Raw genomic sequence first — 23,649 nt, 5'->3', positions numbered from 1 at the left:
TAAAAATCTGCTCACTGAAACGAGCTCAAGACATTGGGTTGTATTCAACATAGTGCTAAGCAAGCAATTCTGTAAATGCAAGGATTTCTGCTTGTGCAACAGAATACACACACATACCATCTCTGTTATGGGGTCCCCCAACCACCCAGAGAAGATTTGGGGAGGACATGGGGTGAATTCAGAGGGAGTGGGGGGTCCCATTGCACTAGCAGTAATCTTTGTGCTGACAAAGATTAGGTACTGGTTTACCCAGTTCCTGGAATGCCTGAAGTGAACACAATTGCTGGTCCATCCAGCTGAATGCAACCCACCAGGGTCTCAGAAAAGCTCTTGTTTGAATGCCTATGTGCCAAAAGAGAGGAGCTGTGTTTGGATTAGTAGCCACATATTGTGTAAACCTTGCCTCAGTAACATATATGATACCTACAACAGTTTCTCTGGTTTGCAAATATGCTCATGGATTCAAAAACATTGGTGATCCTTTGTACAGTAAATGAATTCAACAGATAATCTACACACATAAAATATCAAATGCAACATTTTATAATCAAATGTCACTGCCATTCAAAACTCTGCAACTTTTCACCCAAATTGCAGTGACATATAATTTCATGTTGGTGAAACTAACGTGGAACCAAATTCTGTAATATATTTCAGTGTGAGATCAGCTCTGTGTTGTCATGCTTTTGGCAAACCAGATTTGTTAAAAGTTGTCAAACGTGTAGGAGGCCTCACAGCAGCTAAAAATCAATCCTAGCAATGGCACCCTTTGTTTTGAGCCACCCAGAGGATTTTAGTAAGCATTGTTTCACATTGCTCTCAAACTAATGTTTGTTGTTTCTATTTGCTGTAATGGATTTCTAGATATTTTTGGTGTTTTGTTTTGGTTTACTTTATCTAAATCTAAAATAATTATATTTTAATTTGAATTTTGTTGCTAGAATTTTCTTTATACATTTCCAGTATTGTTTTAAGGAAACAAATTCAGGCAACATTCAGCAATGAGCACTGAGACTTGCATGATAAATTCAGTCAATTGCAATGCCTCATTAAATACTGCAAAATTAAGTCACTTGCAATTTAATTTTCTCTAGATGTGTTTGGTTCAAAGTTATAATTATGATATTTACATATTAAAGGGTTTACACTAAGATATATATATGTATGTATTTGATTCTCAGGATTTGCAATCTGATATTGCATCCTATGCTTCATTGTATACCAGCCTATTGCAGTTGAATGAATCACTATTTAAAACAAGTTCCAGCGAAAGTGTGAAAACACTTAAAAAAGACTTGGAGGACTTAGACAGAAGATGGAAAACTCTACCTCAGATAATTAACAAAAGGTTTGTGTTTCTGTTTAAATACCGTAGCAGCACTTTACTGGCAAACAGATGCTGATCACTGACAGAATGCAGAATGCCACAAGTTAATGTGGCGAACGTAATGGGAATCACAAACTAGGCTATGTTGTTTGATGGGGACTAAAGTGGAGAGTACAACAATCCAAGAAACCCATATGTACAATCACTGGAATTTTTCTGTCTTCTGCATGGAAGACATTCATCTCTGAAGTTCAAGATATGTCTACTTTGAGCAACAGTGTAGGTTATAGGAACTGTTTTGTACAACCACAATGTGGGGATCATTCACTTGGTCAGCTCCCCAACAAACGTTTACCGGTATTTGAGAATGCACTCTGAGAGAGAGAAGATGTTATGAGATTGTTTTCTTTTCGAGTGATACATCTCTCTATTCACTGTGTCAGCTCTGCTATTTGTCTGTGCTCCTGCAGGGATGAGCCATGCAAAATTTGTGTTTGATTAGCTTTACCTGTTTATCATTATTATTGCCCACAGCTGTGTTTTTTATTCCCACATTGAGGATTGTTCTGTACATTACTTACATAATTTAATATGTAACATTCTTTTATTGCATCCTTAACTAAAAAAAAAAAAATACTGACCAAGTCAAGATAAAAATGAAAATGTTAATTTCAACATCTTCCAGGGTAAATTTCCTCCAGTCTGTTGTTGCTGAACATAGACAGTACGATGAGCTACTCCTCAGTTTTTCTGACTGGATTAAGCAATTTCTTGGTAAACTACATGCTACATCTGAAATAAATACAGCTGATCAGCAGCCTGCTGTATGTCACAATAAGGTAAATTTAGTGACATCTTTATGACATTTCTGGGTCACTTCTGGGTTTGGTGTGATGTGTGTATACACGGTTGTGCACATATTGAATGCTCATAAATGGCAGGCTGCCTGTAATAAAAGAAGCCGTGCAGAATTTTTTTGGGGAGGAAACGAGCAGAAATTTAGTAACAACAAATGACTTTAATATCAAATTTGCTGGCAATGCTAAGCAAGGCTTATGCCAAGAAGAGGTGTTTTCCTTCCGCTTTTTAACACTTTTTATTCCCTACCCTTCATCTTAACAGGAACACAGAATGGAAGTGGAAGGAAAGTTCAAAGAACTGCAGAGTCTGAAGAGTCATGTTGAAAAGTTGTGCTCTTTCAGTTGGCCAGAAGATCACAGTGTGTTCCAGAATAAGGCTGAAGACTGTCTCCACCTCTATCAGGAGGCCAGTCAAGTAATTAGCCGCAGGCAAGATGCTTTGCCCCACCTTAAGGCCTTCTTAGAGCTTCATACTGCTGCATCACAAGTTCTTCACCATTTGAGGCAGATGGTAGAAACCACTGGAAACATGGACAAATCTAAATCTGAAGTGCTGGAGAAGGAATTGAGTGAGGTTATTCAAGATGTCAGCAAACTGGAATCTACAGCAGCCAGTTTAGATACATCCCTTACTAAAGCACAGTATCATTTAAAACACGGAAGCTCTGAACAAAGAATCTCCTGCAGGAATATCGCCGATAATATCTGCATAGAATTAGAATCCATCCAGTCTTTACTGGGAACGAAGCAGAGTGAAGCAGAAGCTCTTGGAGCTCTGCACAGGTCTGTCATGGAACGCAAAGAACAGCTCTTAAAAAGCATTGAAGATATCGAAGAAAGGGCTGACAAGGAAGGACTGAATGAACCAAGCCTTCAGGAAGTTCAGCAAAGGTAAAACAAAAAGGAAAGCATGTATCACATGAGGATAACTTTCTCAACTGGTTCTTAACTCATTTCACTTACTAAGATTGCGTATTGAGCCAGAACAACATTCTTTTTTCTGCCTGGTCTCATTTACCTGATTTATAAATCTGTAAGTTGTGGGTCTTAGTATAAAGAGCTGGAAGAGACATGATTGTATCAATAGGGCTTGGTTTTAAGACAATGGATCTTGTGCTATATTCTGCGTGGAAGCTCAAAGCATGTAGATATGTGTAGCAGTCAGTAGGTTTTCATTATAAGATGGTATTGGTCTAGATTGAGGTTGATGATGCAGTGGAAGTTGTTAGTTTTAGCCCTTCATCCTTTTTCTTGATGAAAGTAATAAAGTTAATTGTCAAAACAATTAACCTTATTAATCTTATTACAAAACAAGGTATTTTATATGCCAAATGCTTAAGACATACATATTTGTATGGAACTGGATATAAAATTTAAGATGTGAAGGCATTTATATGGGAAACTGTTACAATAATAGAACTTACATTGGACAAAAATAAAATTTCAGAAAACATTTGCAAGTACACTGTCCATCGGGAATGGGGTTGGTGTTAACCTTCCTAAGTAGCTATGTATATGGTTAACAGCAAATGATATAAATCTGTGTAAAGATAATTATTTTAAAACCTGGGAAGATATTAAAAGAAATTTGAAATTTTGGGACAGAATGAAACTTTCACTGTTAGGTAGAGTGTCGACTATAAAAATGAATGTATTACCAAGAATGTTATTTTTATTTCAATCAGTTCCGGTGATTGGCAAGACAGATTGTTTCAATGTATGGCAAAAAGATATTTCTAAATATATCTGGCAAGGGGGGGAAACAAGAATAAAATATTGATAGAGGCAAAAGAGAGAGGAGGTTTCTCCCTGCCAGATATGAGATTATATTATGAAGCATCATGTCTTTGTTGGTTGAAGGAATGGATGACATTGGAGAATTCACATATCTTATATTTCATGATAATATTTGTGGTATGAAAATGTGAACATACACAAAAGATTTACAAATCACATAATTAGGAAAAAAATTGTATAGAGTATGGGATAAATACAAAAATTATTGAATGCAAAAGCACCACTTTGGCTCTCACTGTTGGTGTGTGTGTGTGTGTGTGTATAGTACTACAATTTGATTCATATCATCACAGTTGCTCTAGAATGTTATTGTGATGCTTAACCAAATATTGTATGATATTTTTGTCTGTTTGCAGAGGTGTAGCTTTGTTTGTCTGTTCTTTTGTTTGGTGATGTTATTTTTATTTTATTTTTTTAATGAAGAAACCTAAAAACAAATTAACAATACGCAATAAATATGTTGATTTACAGATTGAGGATTTTTAATCAGTTGGATGATGAACTGAATTCTCACCAGCATGAACTAAAATGGCTGATGAGCAGAGCAAAGCAAATTGCCCAAAAAGATATAAACCGTGCTCAAGAGGTTGACAAGGAGATTAATTGTTTGGAAGTCACCTGGGAGGATACTAAGAAACTTATCCAAGAAAAGTAGGTATTTAATTAATTGCAATATTTAAACATTGAAGGTTTTTATGAATATGTTGTAATGACTTAATACACGCTGCTAGAGTTGTAGGTATAAGTATCCTCCTTCATGTGTACCCTGCAAGTTGCTCTGAAGAGGGTCAAGCCTTTGCAAAAACTCCAGCTGAATGGTGGCAAATGCTCTGCTAGCATTTGAATGCCCATAGAGCCTTAAAGTCACTCACAAAGCACCTCCTATCTTCCCCTTCCCCTTAGTTGCATGTACCAAACTGTGGTACCTTTGGAGCAGGAGGAAGCAAGGTAAAGTTAAAGGGACCCCTGACCATTAGGTGCAGTCACGGACAACTCTGTGGTTGCAGTGCTCATCTCACTTTACTGGCCGAGGGAGTCGGCATACAGCTTCCGGGTCATGTGGCCAGCATGACTAAGCCACTTCTGGCAAACCAGAGCAGCACACGGAAATGCTGTTTACCTTCCCGCCGGAGTGGTACCTATTTATCTACTTGCACTTTGTGCTCTCGAACTGCTGGGTTGGCAGGAGCAGAGACTGAGCAACAGGAGCTCACCCCAAAGCAGGGATTCAAACCGCCGACCTTCTGATCGGCAAGCCCTAGGCTCTCTGGTTTAACCCACAGCACCACCCGTGTCCCAGGAGGAAGTAGTGGAGGTTTTTATTTTACCCCTATTTATATTCTGGGATTGGTAGTTCCAATCCCTGTCAGGAAAATACACACTATCAAGGTTCTGGAAGAGGTCATTATTGCTACCTTCCCCTGTCCCAAATGCGGGTTTCTAGACCAAGGAGAAGGGCAAGAGTGACAGTTCCACATTATGTGGTCAAGGCAAGCATACTGCCGCAAGCAAACCTGCGGCAGTATGCTTGCCTAAAACTTAGTTCTATTCACAAGCTTTTGAACAGGGCTGCTCAAAGGAGCAAAACAGCTTTATAGGTTGCTTTATGTACGTACCTCTATTTTCTACTTGGACCTTTGTATCAAAGTGCATGTCCTCATATCTGCTGCTGCAAATCATGGGAAGGGAACTACAAGGCAACAGGAAATTCTACGTGATCAATCATACTCTGGGCGCACAGTAGACATTGAAATATGACAAAGCATACGTATCATCACATTTTTTTCCCCACATCATAGGCAGGAGCAGTGCTGTGTCCTTGTTGACCTGATAAGAGAATATCAGAGCCTGAAATCCACAGTAAGCAAAGCCATAGAGGTTGCTAGCAATGTTACAATGACAAAAGCCATGTTGAAGGACCAGGAAGATGTTAGATGGGCTTTATCAAAGGTAATTTAAAATATTTTCATCCTAAAATAATCAGTAGTAATTATTTAGTGAATCGTTTCAACAGGATTATAGTCATCTTCTGAATCTTCACTTTTGCGGATAGATTCTTTTATGCAGTGAGCTGCTATATGAGAAGGTATTCCTACATCCACTGATAAGGTAATGCATAGCAGACATTTGCAAGTGAAACAGTAGTGTTTGATTTGCAGTTGCTTGACTGTGATCTGTATCTGCAATGTAAAACATATGTGCATTGTTTTACCTACAATGCATAAGTAACTTTATTGCAAAACTCTAGATTGGCCTTTTCAAAATAAAAGTAGTTGCTTGAAATCAATCGTGCCTAAGTTGGTCATGATGGAAAGTTTAAAATGCAACGTGTAAAGGTGATTAGGCAGAATGGATGGTGAATCTGTTTACAGATTTTTGTAACAAGCGCATGTTTCTGTTCACAGCATGAAGCGGCCAGAAATGAGTTGAATGACAGACAGAGGGAACTGGATGCCTTCACTAACAAAGGAAAACACTTGCTAGCAGAACTGAAAAAGATTCCCAACTGTGACCCTATGCTAGTGAAAGTTGACATGGACAGCACTGTGGACAAATGGCTGGATGTAAGCAGTATATTTGAGATGGAATTCAAAAAGTTAAATACAAACAAGCTGTTATTAGTGAGGAGCATGTTGAGATTTCAAAGTAGCTTTTCTTTTGGATCATGTTAATAACTGAACTGTGAGTCCAGTCATGAGAATGAAGGGTTATATATAATCAGAACTTGGCCTGTATTATGTATTATACATATACCATGAAGAATTCATGGCACCTTGTAAGATTTCTGTATTAATTAATTTATCAAATTTACATTGCATTACATTTCTCCAAGGAGCACAGTGCAGCATATGCAGAGTTTTCTCAACAATCCTGTATGGGTAGTTTGACTTGAGAAACAGGAACTAGCTCCATGTCACCCAGTAAGTTTCTTGGCCTAGTTGGGGTCTGAACCCAGATCTCTGCAGTCTCAGTCAAACAGTTTATTAAGTACACTATATTCATATAAACTGGAAGGAAATGTGAATTTGATTTCTCAAAGTGCGTCTTTTATCCTGGGAGGAAATAACTACTTCAGAAGGTGGCTGAATTGCAACTAATCACCAAACTTAAAACCACGAGAAACCTGGTCTGAACAAAGACATTGGATTCTTATCTCATTATACATGACAAAGCTATCTTTCGCCATCTCACCCCTTGCCTTTCCCTGTAAGACCCTGTAAAAATTGCAGTCGTTAACAGTCATCAACAGGTTTTCCACACCTATCAGCTGATCACCCATTCCCACCACCCTTCTGAGTAATACCCCTCCCCACTCCCTCACTATATTTAAGGGTCTGGTGACTTCCGTTTCAGTGTATCTGAAGAAGTGTGCATGCCCACGAAAGCTCATACCAAGAACAAACTTAGTTGGTCTCTAAGGTGCTACTGGAAGGAATTTTTTTATTTTATTTTATTTTGACTATGGCAGACCAACATGGCTACCTACCTGTAACTGGTACTTCAGAAGGGAAAGCTTTCATCAAGAAAAGCCCCTCCCTACATCCTGATTGTGCCCCACACAGCACTTATTCTTAAAGAGAAAAGCACAGGAATATATTCACACACAGTGCGTTATGTAATGCAGTCAGCCTTGAAATTCAGGAGGAGACTGAGGCATTGATGATATCATTGTTAACACCAAGCCTCCAGATCCAGTGCCACAGAGGCAGCTTGGCTTTTTACTCTCACTCTGTGCAGACCAAGGAGGAATAAGAAGCACAAAACATACCTTTTGTTAGGGTTGCGGCTGCTCTGTGTGATTCTGGTTAGTGGTGGTGACTAGAGAAGGAAGCGGGTAGGGTAGAAATTCACTATAATTTGATGCAACTAGGGAGTGAAGATAATGCAACTGGACAAAGGTTCCCGAGGCAGGATGCAAGTGCTTTAAAATAAATTCCTGTTCCTGGCATGAGAAAGATTTGAGCCTTTCAGGAAGGTCTTCCCTTTTCCCAGTGACTAAGCAAGGGTCCTTGAAAACACTTGGCTCTTGTAAGAACAACAAAGAAATCCGCTCCACCTCCTCGTGGGGAGGAGTTGCGGTGGACGGCAGAGCCGCTCTCCCCACTTCCTGTTGGCGGGGGACTTCGTCCCTCGCAGCTCGGAGGAGTCCCCGGCCGCATCAGCAGGCAACCGGCCAATCAGCCGGCTGGGGGCGTGGCCGGGGGCTCCCTTTCAAAAGGAGAGGCGCAAGCCGAGAGACCTCCTTTCGGCTCGCTTCCTCGGATCTCCCACCCTCCCTCCCTTCCCTGTAGGCAGGTTTCACCCTATGGCCTTGCTTTGGACTTCGGTTGGTCGCCTGCCCATGTCGGGGGCCTGGTAGGAATTTTTCCACTTGGCAGATTGGCTGGGCCATTTGGTTTTCGCCTACCACTTAGCAATCGTCACAACTTTGTAAGGTGGCGGTTAGGCATTGAGTGACCTAATGTTGGGGGAGGGGAGGCCTGGCCATCGCCTGCCCCTCCAAGCTTAAGGGTAGTCCGTTAAAGGAATCCGGGGGTGTGGGATCTTGTCCGAAGCACGGGGCAGGGCTAGGGCTTTGCCACGACCCCATTGGAACCCAAGGGGAACTCGAGTTGGTCTGAATCGACGGGGCTCCCCTTATCAGTGGTTTACCCTTACTGGACTTCCTGCTCTGCGGGCAGGAGTCAGATATAGTCAGGTCCACTCAATGCCTAAGCCAATACCGCTCACATGCTGTAACCAATAAAGTTGTGGCCAAATTTTACCCAATCACATTAACCTTATATTCTGTGTCCTGGTGTTTTTATTTCATTCCCGGGAGGGCGGCTTTGGGGTCTCGACACGCAATCTGGCACCTTTGTCACTCAGTGTACAGATGGCATAGTCAGGAGGATGTTCTCAGTTTGTCTTAGCAATCAGCGTGAGCTGTGCTAGAATGACAGGTGGGTCAGCAGAACTAAGCAATTAGTTAGGCAATTAATTGTCTTAAACTTACTAGAATAATCAATAAAGATTTATTTAATCGCACAATATCCCTAATTGCTTTCTTCATTGCATAACAGGTTTCAGAGAAGCTTGATGATAGCATAGATAGGCTGAGTGTCAGTGTGTCGCTGTGGGAAGATGTCCTGGCAGTTGGTGATGATGTGGATGGGTGGTGCAACAACTCCATCTCACAGATGAATGGCATTGTCAGCAACCTGGCCAGCTGCCAGGGAACCGAGGCTTTCCTGGAAGAATGCCAGGTACCGTTAAATTGTTAACAGGCAACAAATACACATACAATGAATGCACACAATTTACAGGTGTTAAATGCTTTTGGAAGAATTCCCAGCAGAATTGAAAAAGTCAGGAGGACTGAGAATGATGCATCTACCATTATCTAGATCCTGTGCCTATATCCAATAGTGATTGGCTCATCTGGCTTCCAGTGCCAAGGGTCACTGTCAGTTACCCAGAGACAGAGGGGTAGGGACAAGGCAGCAGGGAGATCAACAAAATGTGGTTGCAGTCACAAATTCCACCAGAGGCTCCCATCATGCTTGCACTGAACTCCTTGTTGCCTTGCTGGTTTCCCTTTTCCTCTCAGTAATGGTTGGCATTGGGAAGCTGGGTGAGCAATGCTGTTGCACTGACCACTACTTCCTGCACAGGGAGATTCTGTTGAGGGAGATTCTGTAAACTGAGGACTCTTTGGCACTGTGGAAAAAGAACATATGGCAAACTCCCATAGTATTTATCTTTCAGTGGGGGGTCAGAAGTGAAGTTTTAGCCTCACCGTGACCCAAGCACAGCACTTTACTTTTCCCAATAGGAATGAATGACAGCTGTTCGCTTATATGGAAAAAAATGCACTTAGGGCAGTGGTTTTCAACCAGTGTGCCGTGGCACCCTGGGGTGCCTTGAATGATGGTTAGGGTGCCACGAACAACACTGGCCTCTGTCCCTCTTTCCTTCCCTCCTTCCTCTGATGTCTCTGCCTCCCCAAGGCTTGCACAGCTGTTTATTGTAGCAGCCCTGGCTATAAGCTCTGCAGGCAAATGGTGCCTCTTGCAGGCACCTCTCTTTGGGGTGGGGGGGTGAGTGTAAGCACAGAGACCAGAGGTGGCAGCAGAGGCTTCCTGGAGGACTCTCAAGGAGAGGAGGCTGAGGGAACACTCCACAAGGGAGGGTGTTTGAAAAAGGGTGAGAGGCTGCTAGCTCTGCAGGCACGGGGTGACACAACTGGGCTCCTGAGTCCCACAGGGGAGCCACAGAAAGAATGTACCGTAGTTGGTTAAGGGAGCCGTGGACTCAAAAAGGTTGAAAACCTCTGACTTAGGGTGTCATTTGGATGGAGATATTAAACTAAAGCCATTTTTCCTCATGTGCTCTTTTACAGTCTCAAATTATAAACAAAGAACAGAATGTGGAACAAATCAGTTCAAAAATATCTGAGCTTAAAGAATTAGTAAATGCAGAAGAAGTTCCCCCAAATCTTCAGGTAAGATATTGTAGCTCATTGCAGCTAGTTCTTTAAGGTCCTTTAGGAGCCCAAACAGACTTTCTCACACTTTCAGTCTCAGGCTTTTATGAAGTTTGATTTGAATTAATAGTTCTAATCTTTGTTAAACGTTTCTGTTACAAGACTATATACATAGGCAGAGGGTGTCTATATTTGGCTCTTGGTGTTTAAAAATCCATTATGTAACTTAGTGACTGGTCTTGATTCTTTCATAGATGTTTTTCAAGGTCAGGTGGCCTTATTGTGAAATTCCTGTTGTTAGGCTGAAGATTGTATGAAAGAATAGCCATAATAAGATTATTCCTTTTAATAATGAATGCAGGCAGTCAAGTGCCAGCTTGGAAGCAAAATGGGACCACCTTTGTAAGAATAAAATGCTAAAGTTTGGTACTGGCAGCTGGAGGGAAGGTATCAGCTCCACCCCACCCCCACCCCCAATATAACACCTCTGCAAGCTTCAGTTTAAGGCTAGCTGGAGCCCTGATCAAGAGGACTCCTCTTAGGGTGAAAGGCTATACTGCAACATTATTGTTTTTGTAGCTGCCACTTGTTGGATTTAATGTTTATATTGCTGATTCATTAAAGGACCTTATGTTTTCTTATTTAACAAATGGTAACACAGCGGCTTAGTCATGCTGGCCACATGACCCGAAAGCTGTACGCCGGCTCCCAGCCAATAAAGCGAGATGAGCACTGCAACCCCAGAGTTGTCTGTGACTGGACCTAATGGTCAGGGGTCCCTTTAACTTTACCTTACCACAGAAGTGGGATAATAATTATTTTCAGTTGTTTTATGATTATGACAGGGAGGATTTGCTTTAATGAATCTGCTTGTTTGTTTGTTTGTTTTTAGTTTTTAGAAGCAGATTTAAGGAAAAAACTGGTGCACGCTAAAGAAATGTCTGAGATAGCAAAAGAAACACTAAAAGATTTCAGTTCTCAGAAGATGCAGTTACATAACTTTGTTAATCAGATGGAAAAGTGGCTCACCAAAATGGAAGACTCACTCCTAAGCTGTGCTCATAGCCAGGATCTGTCAGGTCTAAGCACAGTCAAGGTGAGTATTACAAAAACAATATATTATTCAGAGCTTTATGGTTCATCAGAATTCCATTATCCATTCTTATGTCACTGTAGAAGTGCATTAGTGAGGCTTTGGCATCACCTTGTGGTAGAAGGCAGATTTTTACCTTTACCTTTTATAGATGGCAGAAAATCGAACTTGTGGGAAGTAGAGAGATCCCCAGAACCAGTTTGCTTTCCTGCCTTTCATAAAAATGCTCATATCCCGCCCCTCCCCCCAGCTTCAGGCATTTGTTCTGTTTTTGCTTCTCTTCACCAACCAGGACAGCATGCAAGGCGAGGGAAGCATATTGAAGCCGGAAGTTAGTGAAGTTCGCAGATGGCCAGTATTGACCTCGCCACTCTAACAACCAAGTTCATGATGTTGCCTTCTGAGATGGGGCAGGGGTGCCCCCCCCCCCGACCAGCAGAAGGGAGAGGGCAGAGTATCAAACTTGATGGCTACCGGTCTTGCTCGGCTCTGGCCACCTCCTGATCCCTCTTAGCAGTGCTTTGTTTACATTCCTTTAGTGTCCAGAGCCTCAGCATGCCTGTGCCATCCCTCCCCCTGTCCCCATAACCCTCCTTGTCACTACATAGGCATCCTGCCATTGGTCACACTCTGGGCCACCTACTGTGGTGCTGGTGCACCTGCTCACCACAGATGAGGTGGCAGTGGTGGGAGGCAGCCGATCAGCGTTCCAAGGAGCATGTTGCAGCAGCTGCCCACCACCACCACCTTCGCAGCCACTGCCAGCATGCTCCTTGGAGGCCGGATCTGCCACCTGTCTAGATCCTGCTGCTTGAGGCAGCTGCCTTACCTTGTCTCATGGGTGGGCCGGCCCTCATTTCATGGCACCTTTAGCTCAGAGACACCCCCCCCCCAAAAAAAAAGACTTCATCCCAGATATCTCACTGTTTAATGCAAATTACAGGAAATGGGTGAGATTTTAAACTGACTTAATATAGTGCATTTATCATGTGTTGGTTTAGAACTATCAGGAAAACCAGTGCTTTTTTCTGGGGGGATGCAGGGGTATGCATACCCCTAAACATTTTGTGAACCTTTTACTTTTGTCCATTTACTGTATTTATTTTCCCCGATTTGAACTATAAAATGGTGATTTTCTTGAGTCAAAATGAGAGTATCCCAAACATTTTTTTAAAGAAAATAAGCAAGCTGTTCCTTCCCCCTGCCCCCTCGCTTTCCCCCTAGAAATCAGCCATCTATTTCCAAGTCAAACTGTGAGGAGTTTATCTATCAGTATACAGTAGTTTTCATATGATCCATAGTGGAGAAATTTCCTACTTTTTAAGCATGGTAGAAACTTGTATTAATGGAAGCTTTATAATGGCAATGAACCAAAGGTATTTCCAGGGTCTAAGGCTTAGATTCTAAGTCTAGAAAAAATGTAAGTAGGGCTGCACATACATTTCAAGAAACTTCAGTTCAACTGATATATGACGACGTATCCAAAATTAGGGACAATGGTGTATAGTTTCAATGTACTTCATACAGAAGTAAAAGAGTTAGTAGAATAATTTAAAATCCAATTCCTTTTCTATTTTGAAGGCTGATATTCCCCTCTCCAAGGTTGCAGGTTCAACTCCTTTATTGCATTGCAGGGGGTTGGACTAGATGACCCTCGGGGTCCCTTCCAACTGTACAATGTTACAATTCTATCCTCTGGGTGCCTTCCAGTTCTATGATTGTATGATACTATGATACACACACAATATAGATCTCATTTCTTTTATACATGAGAGCTATTTAGTCCTCTCAGAGATGTTTCCCAACAAGAGAAATGACTGAAAAACTTTTTTTTTGTGATGAGCCATGACAGGAGTGAGCAGCAGTTTGAGAGGGAAGAGGATGACTAATTATTGTAAAACTGGTCAGAGGTTTTGTGTTCGTATTTTAATTGTAATCAACTGTGGAAGCTGTTTTTGGCTGAAAGTAGGGAATAGATATAAATAAGATGGTATGTATATGCACACGATAGATTTAAATAAACATAATGTTCTGTACTTGATGTTACAAATTTTCCCTCAGAAAATACAAAAGGACCTGCAGCAGCAGCAGAGCAACTTTGACTCCACTCAGGAAACACTTAACAGCCTCTGTCGCAAATATCCATCTGTGGAGCTGGAGACTCTTGGGGGCACTGTCACATCATTAATAAAGAAGTATGAGGCTGTGAACCAGTTATGTTTGAAAACACAGACTTCCATGCAAGAGTCCCTGGAAAAAGACTTATTCCGTGAGTCGTCATGGTTGCTAATATGTGAGCCACAGGAATGTATGAAATTGCTTGAGATGAATCATCCCAGCTTTGGTTGGTGAAACGTTTCCATTAACATCACTTACTCATTTTTATGCATAGCATTTCCTAAAACTCAAGTTGCCCAAAACTTGTTTTACTTACCTTTCCAAGTAGCTGGGGTTTTTGCATAAATTGTCTTAATATATTCACTATTCAAAACAGAGAGTGCTAGTCAGTATTCGCCAGAATAACTCAACTGTTATTTCTGTTTTCTAATTCTATTAAACTGCCACTGCTGTTTTGCAGGCTTCCTTGTTTCTGATAACACCAAAGTGGTTTATCATAGAGAACAATATTCAGTGTTGCGTTACTGAACTGAAATCTATGCCATTGTTCTAGTGGTGGTGATTACAGTATACAAGCCAGTAGTGGAAAATAATAATTAAAACAGAGTATTCTTGATGAATTCTGAGAACAGAATATCAGCATCTTTGTATAATATAATAATGTTTTATATCTATCCCTTCTTGTTTTTTTAAGAATCTATGTGTGGATTTCAAAACTGGTATTCTAACCTGAAGACTGCTTTAAAAGACTTAAGTATTACATCTGGAGATAGTAAAGCCATCGAAGCAAAACTCCATCAACTGCAGGTACCGTTATCATGGATGACCCAACAACACATTGGTTTACAAATCTATTGGGTCTTGCAGGTTGTACCCTTTAAGCACTCACAAAGCCTTGTGGGTTAAATCAACATGCATGCTCATCCCCCCTACCACCAGCAAAAACTCTGATAAAAATAGCTTGGTGAAGGTGCAAAGATAACAAGTACAGAAGAACTCACTGAAGACAGGATGTGGCTGGCATATGTTGCAAATAGCATCTTTCCCAAAAAAAACATTGTAGGCAGGGTGAAATGTTGTGTGTATCTATGGCAGGAAATAATATGCATACCGTCAGTTGCAACTATGGAGAAGCTCACTGAATGTACTGAATGCTCACTGAATGTACCAACATTAATCTGACTTTAAATTTTACCTAGTCTTAACTGATGGTGCTAGCAGGCCCCGTTTCCAGTGGTGTCTTTTGGATTACTGTGGATGTTAGAGAGCTCCTTGCAACCTGCTTCCACCAAGTTCCATCCCCACCACCCTCCCTCCCTCCCTCCCTTTACTTGCCAAGGATGATAAAGATGGTTCCTCAAAACAGCATTTACCATGGTTGTCATTTTCAGCATACCTGGATGCTACTATGCATTTCAAAGTGTAAGGTGGATTGCAGAATGTTGGTTCATACCAAACTTTTTCTTTCCATACAAAACTTGCATGCAACTAGAATTTTTTTGCTAGTTGGTCTTCTATACACAAGAACTTTGTATTTGTTTTCTAAACAAGGAGTAACATTCAAATCTTCTATCTGCAGTCAGTAGTGGTACATTCAAAGGAACTCTGTGCCAATTAATCTTTATGTATAGATAGTCTTGGCTTTCTAAACAATTGCTCTTAACATTCATGCTTTAACCAATCTTCTTCTTTTCCATTTTCTTTTCCCTTCCTCTACCCACTTTCCCAAGTAAAATTCTGTGTTTGTTCTACTCAGAAAGTGTTGGATTCCGTTGAGGAAGGAAGGAGCAAGCTGGGGACAGTTTCCCAGGAAGGAGAACATCTGTGTGCTTTCCTACCTAAATCATCTGTGAATAGCATCCAGGAACAGATAAATAAAGCTCATCAGGACTTTGAGGGATTCTTTAAACAGTGCTTGAAAGATAAACAAGCTCTGGAAGAGTGCATTGCAGAGCTGGGAAGGTAGGTTGTTTCATTCATTGTGCATGTGATACACTGTATAACATATCCATATAAATCTGCCTTGTGGTCTTGGTCCACCTATTCTGACCAACAGTGACTCTCCCAGGTCTCAGACAGTGGCTTGTCCCAACCATGCAGCCCCAGAGCTTTTTAACTGGATTGGGCCTGGCAACTTATAAACACAAAGCATGTGCTTGACCCCTGGACTTTGGCCTCTCCTAAAAGTGGGTTTGCTTGACAAAAGGAAACAGTGGCATATAGCTTAACATTGTGAAATTGTTGGTAACCATGTCAAAACATTTCCTTTACAGGGAGGAATGTTTGTGGTCTCAGTCCTCTTGCTTACATAACATTACCAACAAGCCCAGTTTTGAATAGTTTTATTCATGTGCTCATAGCAAACAGTCCTTTCTAGTTTGTACAGTTAAAATGGAGATATGGGTAGGATTGTTGACCATTGGACACTGTTGAAGCAGGAGAAAATGGGCTGTGGATTTGCCTACTCCTTCATTGTTTGGCTGACTCCCTTCATCTTCTGTGGCAAGCATGTCCCCAGGAAGTCACACAGGCCAGCAGATTATGGTGGGCAATGAACGTTACAACTGGGGCGAGATTGAACCAAACAATCTATGTCTGCATTTTCTCCTGCTTCAACTAGATGTGTAAATGGAGATGGCTAGTATCTGTGGAAAGAGGTTACAACCCTAAAGGAGGAATTCAACATTGTGCTAAGGTGATAATTCCATCAGGGCAAGCATTTTGGTTCACCAGACAGAATGATCCCCCCTTTCCTGCCCCTGTGTGCTGTCCCAAGGGTTCTCCTGGACCAGTTTTAGGGGCACTAAGGGAGAAGGGAAGAAGCCCTGTTGTGCAAATGGAAACCTTCTGTTGACGGGACTCATTAGGTGAATCCTGTCCTCAAAATGTGTGTGTGAGAGAGAGTGAAAGGGGAGGGGAAGTAGAACAATCAAAATACAGTCATACCTCAGGTTACAGCCGCTTCAGGTTGTGTTTTTTCATGTTAAGAATGCAGCAAACCTGGAAGTGTTTACTTCCAGGTTTCGCCGCGCACACGCGCAGAAGTGTTCTACGTGGTTAGCGCATGCACAGAAGCGCTCTATCGACGCTTTGCGCATGCGCAAAAGTGCCGCTCTGGTTGCAGACTTTTTGGGGTGCAAATGGCACCCCGGAACAGATCGTGTCCGTAACCAGAGGTACCACTGTAGGTTTATTTGACATTTATATTTCCTGTATAACCATATTTGGGCATTCACCCCTCATACAATTACATTTGTGTAAGGTAGAGAGTGGGACAATTTTCACCAGCTCTACCCCTGCTGGCCTATTGTTTCCTTGTCAGCTCTAACTCCCCCCTCCAATCCACACGCTGCAAGGGAGCCTCTGAAAGTGGGAGCCTGCTCTAGACTTAAATGTATGTATGCTCCACACGCATACAGCATATATTGTGGTCACATAGGAGTGAATGTAAGAGGCAGGCTGTAGAGAACAATCCTTCCATTGCCTTCAGTTTCCACGTAGACTGTGATAAGAAATGTAAGCTGTACCACTTTACAATCTTGAAAGCTCCATTCTCTCTATAATTCCCACGGTTTTGCTTGACATATTTAGATCCTTGTTGAGTATTTTTAGGTTACTCGTCACTGAACAAAAATAGTTTGTGTGCAGCTCTCATGCACTAGGCATTAAAGTAAAAGTGGTATCCAGACCCATTTCTTTTTCAGTTTGTGTAATAGCAGGTGAATTCTCTGTTTATCTAGCAACAGTTGCATGCTTCTGCTTTTGTTTTGTTCACAGCTTTGAGGATCTGTGCAAGAGGTGGAGTTTGTGGCTCCATGAAATGGAGGAAAGGATAAGCACAGAAGCTTTGGGTGAGAGCAAACAGAATATTTCTGATAAGAAAAATGAGGTGCAGAAAGTGGAAGCATTCCTAGAAGAGCTGCTGGTGGCCAGGTACAAAACAAACTTTACCTAAATATCCCATCTTCCTGCCTGCTCTATTATATAATAATGCCTACACGATCCTATATAGTTTGCTTAATGTGTATTTTTATCAGCACAGTGACAAATAAAAAAAATGTACCGAAATCAAGAAACAAGTGAGATATGCTTATGGGTCTAGTGCTGAGCTTTTTTATTCAAGATAGCTTAGTAGTTCAGGGAACCGTTTCTCATATCCACCATACAGGTTTTGTTCCGTTGCCATAAGTGAGTTGTGGCACATAAATACATCAACAGTCTAGCAAGCCTCAGTCCCCTTAACAACCACATTCTTAAGGACTAAGGATTCAGTGTAGCATGTGACTATGGGGCCCACTATTGTATTATAATTACAGTTTTGTTCATGTACCCTTATGTGAATCTTTTACCATTCATTTTGGAACTATATTGCAATAATGAACATTGTCCATAGTTTTCTATTCTTATGTTCCTATCTACACAGCGATATGTGTAACTCCGTAAGCTTTCTTCTCCATTTTTGTTTAGAGAATCCTTTGATAAACTGACCCAGAAGTCACAGGTTTTAAATGAGAAAGGATATAGTACTGGGAAGGAGGTCCGTCTGGCTTCTCAGCATTTCTCTGCTTACCATAACCTAATCAAGGCAGTGAAGGAAAAGCTGAAGACCTCTCAGGTGGCTCTCCAGGAACACCAAGCATTAGAAGAAGCTCTGCAGGCTATGTGGACCTGGGTGAAAGATGTGCAAGAAAAGCTGGCCTCTGCAGAGGGCACCATTGGGAGCAAAGTCATGTTGGACAAACGCCTCATGCAAATTCAGGTGAAGTAACAAAATCATGGAACTGTTTGTATCAGAACTGTTTGCTGGGTGCCTTCCAGATGTTTTTGTGACAATTACCAGCACTTGTGTTGGTGGGGGCTGACGAGAGTTGTGGTCCAAAGCATGTGAGGCACCCAGGTTGGCAAAGGTTTCAAATGCTTATCCTCATACGCTTCCTAAATCCAGATAAAACTCAAGCCCTAGTTAACAGAGATCAAAGACAAAAATGGGTTACTGAAAATACAGGATTGTCCTTATTTCCTCACTTGTAACCTTACGTGTCACTTTTGAAAAGAATAATTTTCAGCTGTTAAACCAAAACACAAGTGACCACGAAGTGAGCACTAAAATTAAAAACTAAAATAACAGCCACAGGAAAAAAAGGATCCACCATGTAATAACAGGCAACTAAAGCACCAGAGGCAACTAAACCACAGAGCCTAGGGCTTGCCAATCAGAAGGTCGATGGTTCGAATCCCCGCAACAGGGTGAGCTCCCGTTGTTCAGTCCCAGCTCCTGCCCACCTAGCAGTTCGAAAGCACGTCAAGTGCAAGTAGATAAATAGGTACCGCTCTGGTGGGAAGGTAAACAGTGTTTCCGTACGCTGCTCTGGTTTGCCAGAAGTGGCTTAGTCATGCTGGCCACAAGACCCGGAAGCTGTCTGTGGATGAACGCCGGCTCCCTTGGCCTATAGAGTGAGATGAGCGCGCAACCCCAGAGTCGTCCGCGACTGGGCATAATGGTCAGAAGTACCTTTACCTTTAAAGCATCATAATTGTCACCATCCCTGAAGCAGGTCAAATGGTAATCAGAATTACTCCTCCACTCTAAGCGACAAAATTCCCCTTGCTTTCAAAAGCAGAACATATCCATTTGTTTCTGTGGCTTACTGGCCAAGGGTATCCAATATATTCATTCATCTTTAGTGCTAGTTATGACAACAGTTTAAAAGCTAGATCAGGCTGAACTATTATTGTAATTCTATAATTTATCCTGTTAGAGGTTGCTAAGAGGAATCTAGAATTCAGTATTGTCCATAGAAAAAACTACACAGGTAATCCTTTCTAATGTCACATATGATACAGCCTTTGTTTCAAAACTTGATGGGTGGGTAAACTATGGAAGCTTTACAGTCCTTTTGCATCCTAGGAGATCCTTTTAATGAAAGGTGAGGGAGAGGTCAAATTAAATATGGCCATTGGCAAAGGTGAACAAGCCCTTAAAAGTAGCAATGAGGATGGGCAGAAAGCGATACAGACTCAACTGAAAACATTAAAAGATCTCTGGAGCAGCATTATCAATACCTCACTGAGCTGTCAAAGGTAAGTTATTTCTGTTTCTACATATGTTGTTGTTGTTGTTCAGTCGTTCAGTCGTGTCCGACTCTTCGTGACCCCATGGACCAGAGCACGCCAGGCACGCCTATCCTTCACTGCCTCCCGCAGTTTGGCCAAACTCATGTTAGTAGCTTCGAGAACACTGTCCAACCATCTCATCCTCTGTCATCCCCTTCTCTTTGTGCCCTCCATCTTTCCCAACATCAGGGTCTTTTCTAGGGAGTCTTCTCTTCTCATGAGGTGGCCAAAGTACTGGAGCCTCAACTTCAGGATCTGTCCTTCTAGTGAGCACTCAGGGCTGATTTCTTTGAGAATGGATAGGTTTGATCTTCTTGCAGTCCATGGGACTCTCAAGAGTCTCCTCCAGCACCATAATTCAGGTTTCTACATATACTTGTGATCATTGTTTGGTAATTTTCTTCATTGAGAGGTCCTCTTACTTGGTGATTGATTCATCAATTCGCTTAGGACTGGTTTGCATTGATTTGGATTGTAAGATAAGTGAAAGGAAGGAAGTTCATGAAAGAAAAGTTTATGGTCCCCTCCTTGATCTTGCATCTGCCTGCACCCTGACAAAGTGTCTCTGGAAGGTCAATGAGGCCCTCCAGAAAATTGAGGAATGGGAGCCTAGCAGGCTGCTATGGGAGAGAAGGGCCAGCCAAAACCAACTAGCCAGTTCTGAGCAGAGTGCCTTTGGGGCATGGCAGTGATGGCTACTGGCCAGTCTTCTGTGTAAAACATGTCCTTTTCAAGAATAAGGAGGGGGTGGTATGAGAAGGAACAAACAACTGTTCATGAAAAAGGTTAAGTAAGATACATGTAACCTTCTCCGCCCCCAAATCATTTGGATTATTCCCCCCTCACTCCTCAATAATAACAAAATTTCTTTTCCCAGCTTCCACTAGTGATTGGGGGGGGGGGCTGAATTGGCAGGAGGTGTTTTACAGCAGCCCTAAAACTAGTTCGTTCTCTTAAATAGTGTAAGATTTTAAATGCACTGTGTATTTCTTTACTGCAAGCTTGCTTGAGTCTGTGATTCATCAGTGGGATGAATATCTGGAGAGGAAAAGTCAGCTAGACCAGTGGCTGGAGTCGGTAGACCACAAAGTGGAGCAGCCTTTGGAGCCTCAGAATGGCCTGAAAGAGAAATTCTCCCTGCTGGACCATTTCCAGACTATTATTGCAGAAGTGGAAAGCCATTCTAAAGACTTGCACCAGCTCATGGGTAAAGCCAGAGAACTGTATGAGAAAACAGAGGATGATTCTTTCAGAGAAGCTGCTCAAGAGGAGCTGAAAATCCAGTTCAGCGACATTGCAACGGTGGTCAAGGTAAATACGATGCATGCTATCCCATATAGATGGAAGTATATTAATCCAAGACGCTGTGCTTAAATGTTTTAAACTTCTTTGGAGTAGCTGAGCAGCATCAGCAGTGGACACCATGTTGCAGCTGGGCCACTCATCTAACTTCCATCCAACTGAGTCACTGCAACACACTGAGAAGGAGAGCGAGAGGGACAGGCATCAAGTTTGCACTATGCTGACCTTATACAGTAGCATGAGATGCTTAAAACCTGTCAGAGAACTCAGGAGGAACTAAGATTTGAGTCTGGATCATTCCAATACAATTGGTTCTATTTATCATGAAAGGACAGGCAAATATTGACAGAAAGTTATTGAAAATATAGTAGAGAATAAATATTTTGTAATTGGGAAAACATAGTCTATGCAATACAATACTCAAGAAAGCAAACAAACAAAAAAATTAAGTAGATGTTTATCTAGTCTGCTCTGTGGCTTCAAGCAAGAGTTCAGTGCAGTGAGTTCCAGGAGGAAATATGGTTCATTATCTGACATTGCTTATTGGATAAGAAAATCCTGAAAGAATCAAACAGCTCTGCTATCTTGGGATGCAAGGGAACGATTCAGTCATAAGATATGTGTGACTCATCATGTATATTCCTTTGGACTAAAACATATTGATGCAGTTATAAGAATCTTTCATCATGTGTGTAGCTAGAGCAAAGAGGCCCTGTATTGGGGTAGCCAGTGTGGTGCCTTCTAAAAAAAAATTGGACTACAACTCCCATCATCCCTATTAGCCATATTGACTGGGACAGCTAAGAATTAGAGTACAACAACATCTTGAAGGCTAGTCATACTCTACCACTATAGTGAACCATATTATTGAAATATTATACATTGCCAGCATTCACATAATTTATACTCACAGTGATCTGATTCAATTCTAGTATAAAACTAAAATGTGGTTTATTGTTATATACACAAGTCCATGCTTCTGTGTCCTCATCTTCTCTCTTATTCTGGCACAACTGCAAGGGGAAGATTGGAAGCTTTCGCATTCATTTTCAGTCAAGCATGGTTTAGTGGTATGCCCACACCCAGCACTGTGGTTAATTTTGATAGGTAATTAAGAAAACAAACAGGGTCATAAACCATGGTTTGAAGATGACTTGTTTGCCTAAATCATAGTTAAGACTAACCACAGCTTTTCTGGGTTCAGACTGGTAGTATGGCAGGGAAGGGGCACTTACCCGACTTCCCATCCCCAGCGTCACTGAGGCTTTCCAGGAGGTAGAGGGGTGAGATGTCAGTGAGGTCTGTTTTGTTGGGTAGAAACAAGACAAATATGGGTCCTCTGGCAGAACTAATTCATTAAATTGTCATTCTGTAAACACCGCATTGAACACAACCTCCTTTTCACTTATAGGAAAAAATGAAAAGAGTGGAAGATATTGTAAAGGACCATCTACTATACCTCGATGCAGTTCATGAATTTACCGACTGGCTTAATTCCGCAAAAGAAGAGCTTCACCGCTGGTCAGATGCCTCAGGGGATTCATCAGCCATACAGAAAAAACTGGCCAAAATTAACGTGAGAAACTACTGCAGTAGCTTATTAACTTATTAACTTTAGCAAATATCAGTCAAGACATGGTATAATAAGCATTAATAAAAGAAAACACTATTTCTTATATATTACAAATCCAGCTGAGAGCTTACCTGCTACTTCAAATTATGTTAAGAGCTCTACTGCTGAACTGCAGCTATTTAAAATAAATCAAAATATACACAGCATAAGTAGGTGAAGGCTTTCATATACCTGTACATATCCAGTTCTTTTAAACAGGTGACATTTTAAACAAACAAAACTTGGCTTCTCATTGTGTAAGCTGTGTTTTATTTATTGAGCTGCTAGCTGACTGTATTTCTGTATGCTAAAACATTAACGCTTTATGCTGTGTTTTATTTTTGTTGGTATTTTAAACTGTTACTTTGTATTTGTAATAATGTATTTTATTCTTTGCCCTGTAAGTCAGTCAGGGATTGTATGCTGATGCCTAGCCATATAAGCTTAGTTAATGCAATCGTACCTCGGCTCCCAAATGCCTTGGGAGTCAAACGTTCCAGCTCCCGAACAATCGAAAACAAGAATTGAGTGTTCCGGTTTTCGAACGTTCTTTTGGAAGCCAAACGTTTGACGGGGCATCCGATTGGCTGCAGGAGCTTCCTGCAGCCAACCAGAAGCCGTGCTTTGGAGGTCGAATGTTTCGGAAGTAGAACAGACTTCCGGAACAGATTCTGTTTGACTTCCGAGGTACGACTGTAATAACAAGATGAAGAATCAGAAATTGTGAAATAACAGAACAAGTACATATACCACATGGCAACTGGTCACTTGGTAATTTGAAGATAACACCATCCTTAAGTTACCATACCCAAAACAAAACACCAGTTGTGGCTGCTTTTTCTCCTAGAATGTTTCTGTATTTCCAATTGCTGCATCTGACCTTTCACCTCAGTTCAAGACTGTCCAGAATATACAACAGTCTGTATCATATAAAATAGACCACATGCCATGTTAATTTTA

The 23,649-nt window shown here is 41.5% G+C and overlaps 1 protein-coding gene and 1 long non-coding RNA gene across 2 annotated transcripts in view; one reads left to right on the top strand and one right to left on the bottom strand.

Annotated features, from left to right (window-relative positions):
* Nucleotides 1–23,649, top strand: part of SYNE1 (spectrin repeat containing nuclear envelope protein 1) — a 286,452-nt gene that overhangs the window by 101,917 nt on the left and 160,886 nt on the right. The window contains 17 exon segments of the mRNA XM_033144021.1: nucleotides 1,182–1,348; nucleotides 2,013–2,166; nucleotides 2,450–3,078; nucleotides 4,456–4,635; nucleotides 5,784–5,934; nucleotides 6,390–6,548; nucleotides 9,048–9,230; nucleotides 10,367–10,468; nucleotides 11,343–11,546; nucleotides 13,605–13,812; nucleotides 14,356–14,468; nucleotides 15,418–15,623; nucleotides 17,439–17,594; nucleotides 18,129–18,420; nucleotides 19,570–19,742; nucleotides 20,777–21,086; nucleotides 22,489–22,653. Coding sequence (XP_032999912.1) covers nucleotides 1,182–1,348; nucleotides 2,013–2,166; nucleotides 2,450–3,078; nucleotides 4,456–4,635; nucleotides 5,784–5,934; nucleotides 6,390–6,548; nucleotides 9,048–9,230; nucleotides 10,367–10,468; nucleotides 11,343–11,546; nucleotides 13,605–13,812; nucleotides 14,356–14,468; nucleotides 15,418–15,623; nucleotides 17,439–17,594; nucleotides 18,129–18,420; nucleotides 19,570–19,742; nucleotides 20,777–21,086; nucleotides 22,489–22,653 — 3,552 coding nt within the window.
* On the bottom strand, nucleotides 2,643–11,617 carry LOC117043867. The gene is made up of 3 exons (XR_004426245.1): nucleotides 11,480–11,617; nucleotides 5,601–5,674; nucleotides 2,643–2,740 (listed from the first exon to the last, which is right to left on the bottom strand). It is a non-coding gene; the product is annotated as an uncharacterized LOC117043867 (long non-coding RNA).

The sequence above is a fragment of the Lacerta agilis genome, chromosome 3 (assembly GCF_009819535.1).
Source record: "Lacerta agilis isolate rLacAgi1 chromosome 3, rLacAgi1.pri, whole genome shotgun sequence".
Taxonomy (NCBI): domain Eukaryota; kingdom Metazoa; phylum Chordata; class Lepidosauria; order Squamata; family Lacertidae; genus Lacerta; species Lacerta agilis.
This window is presented reverse-complemented; position numbering and strand designations above follow the sequence as displayed.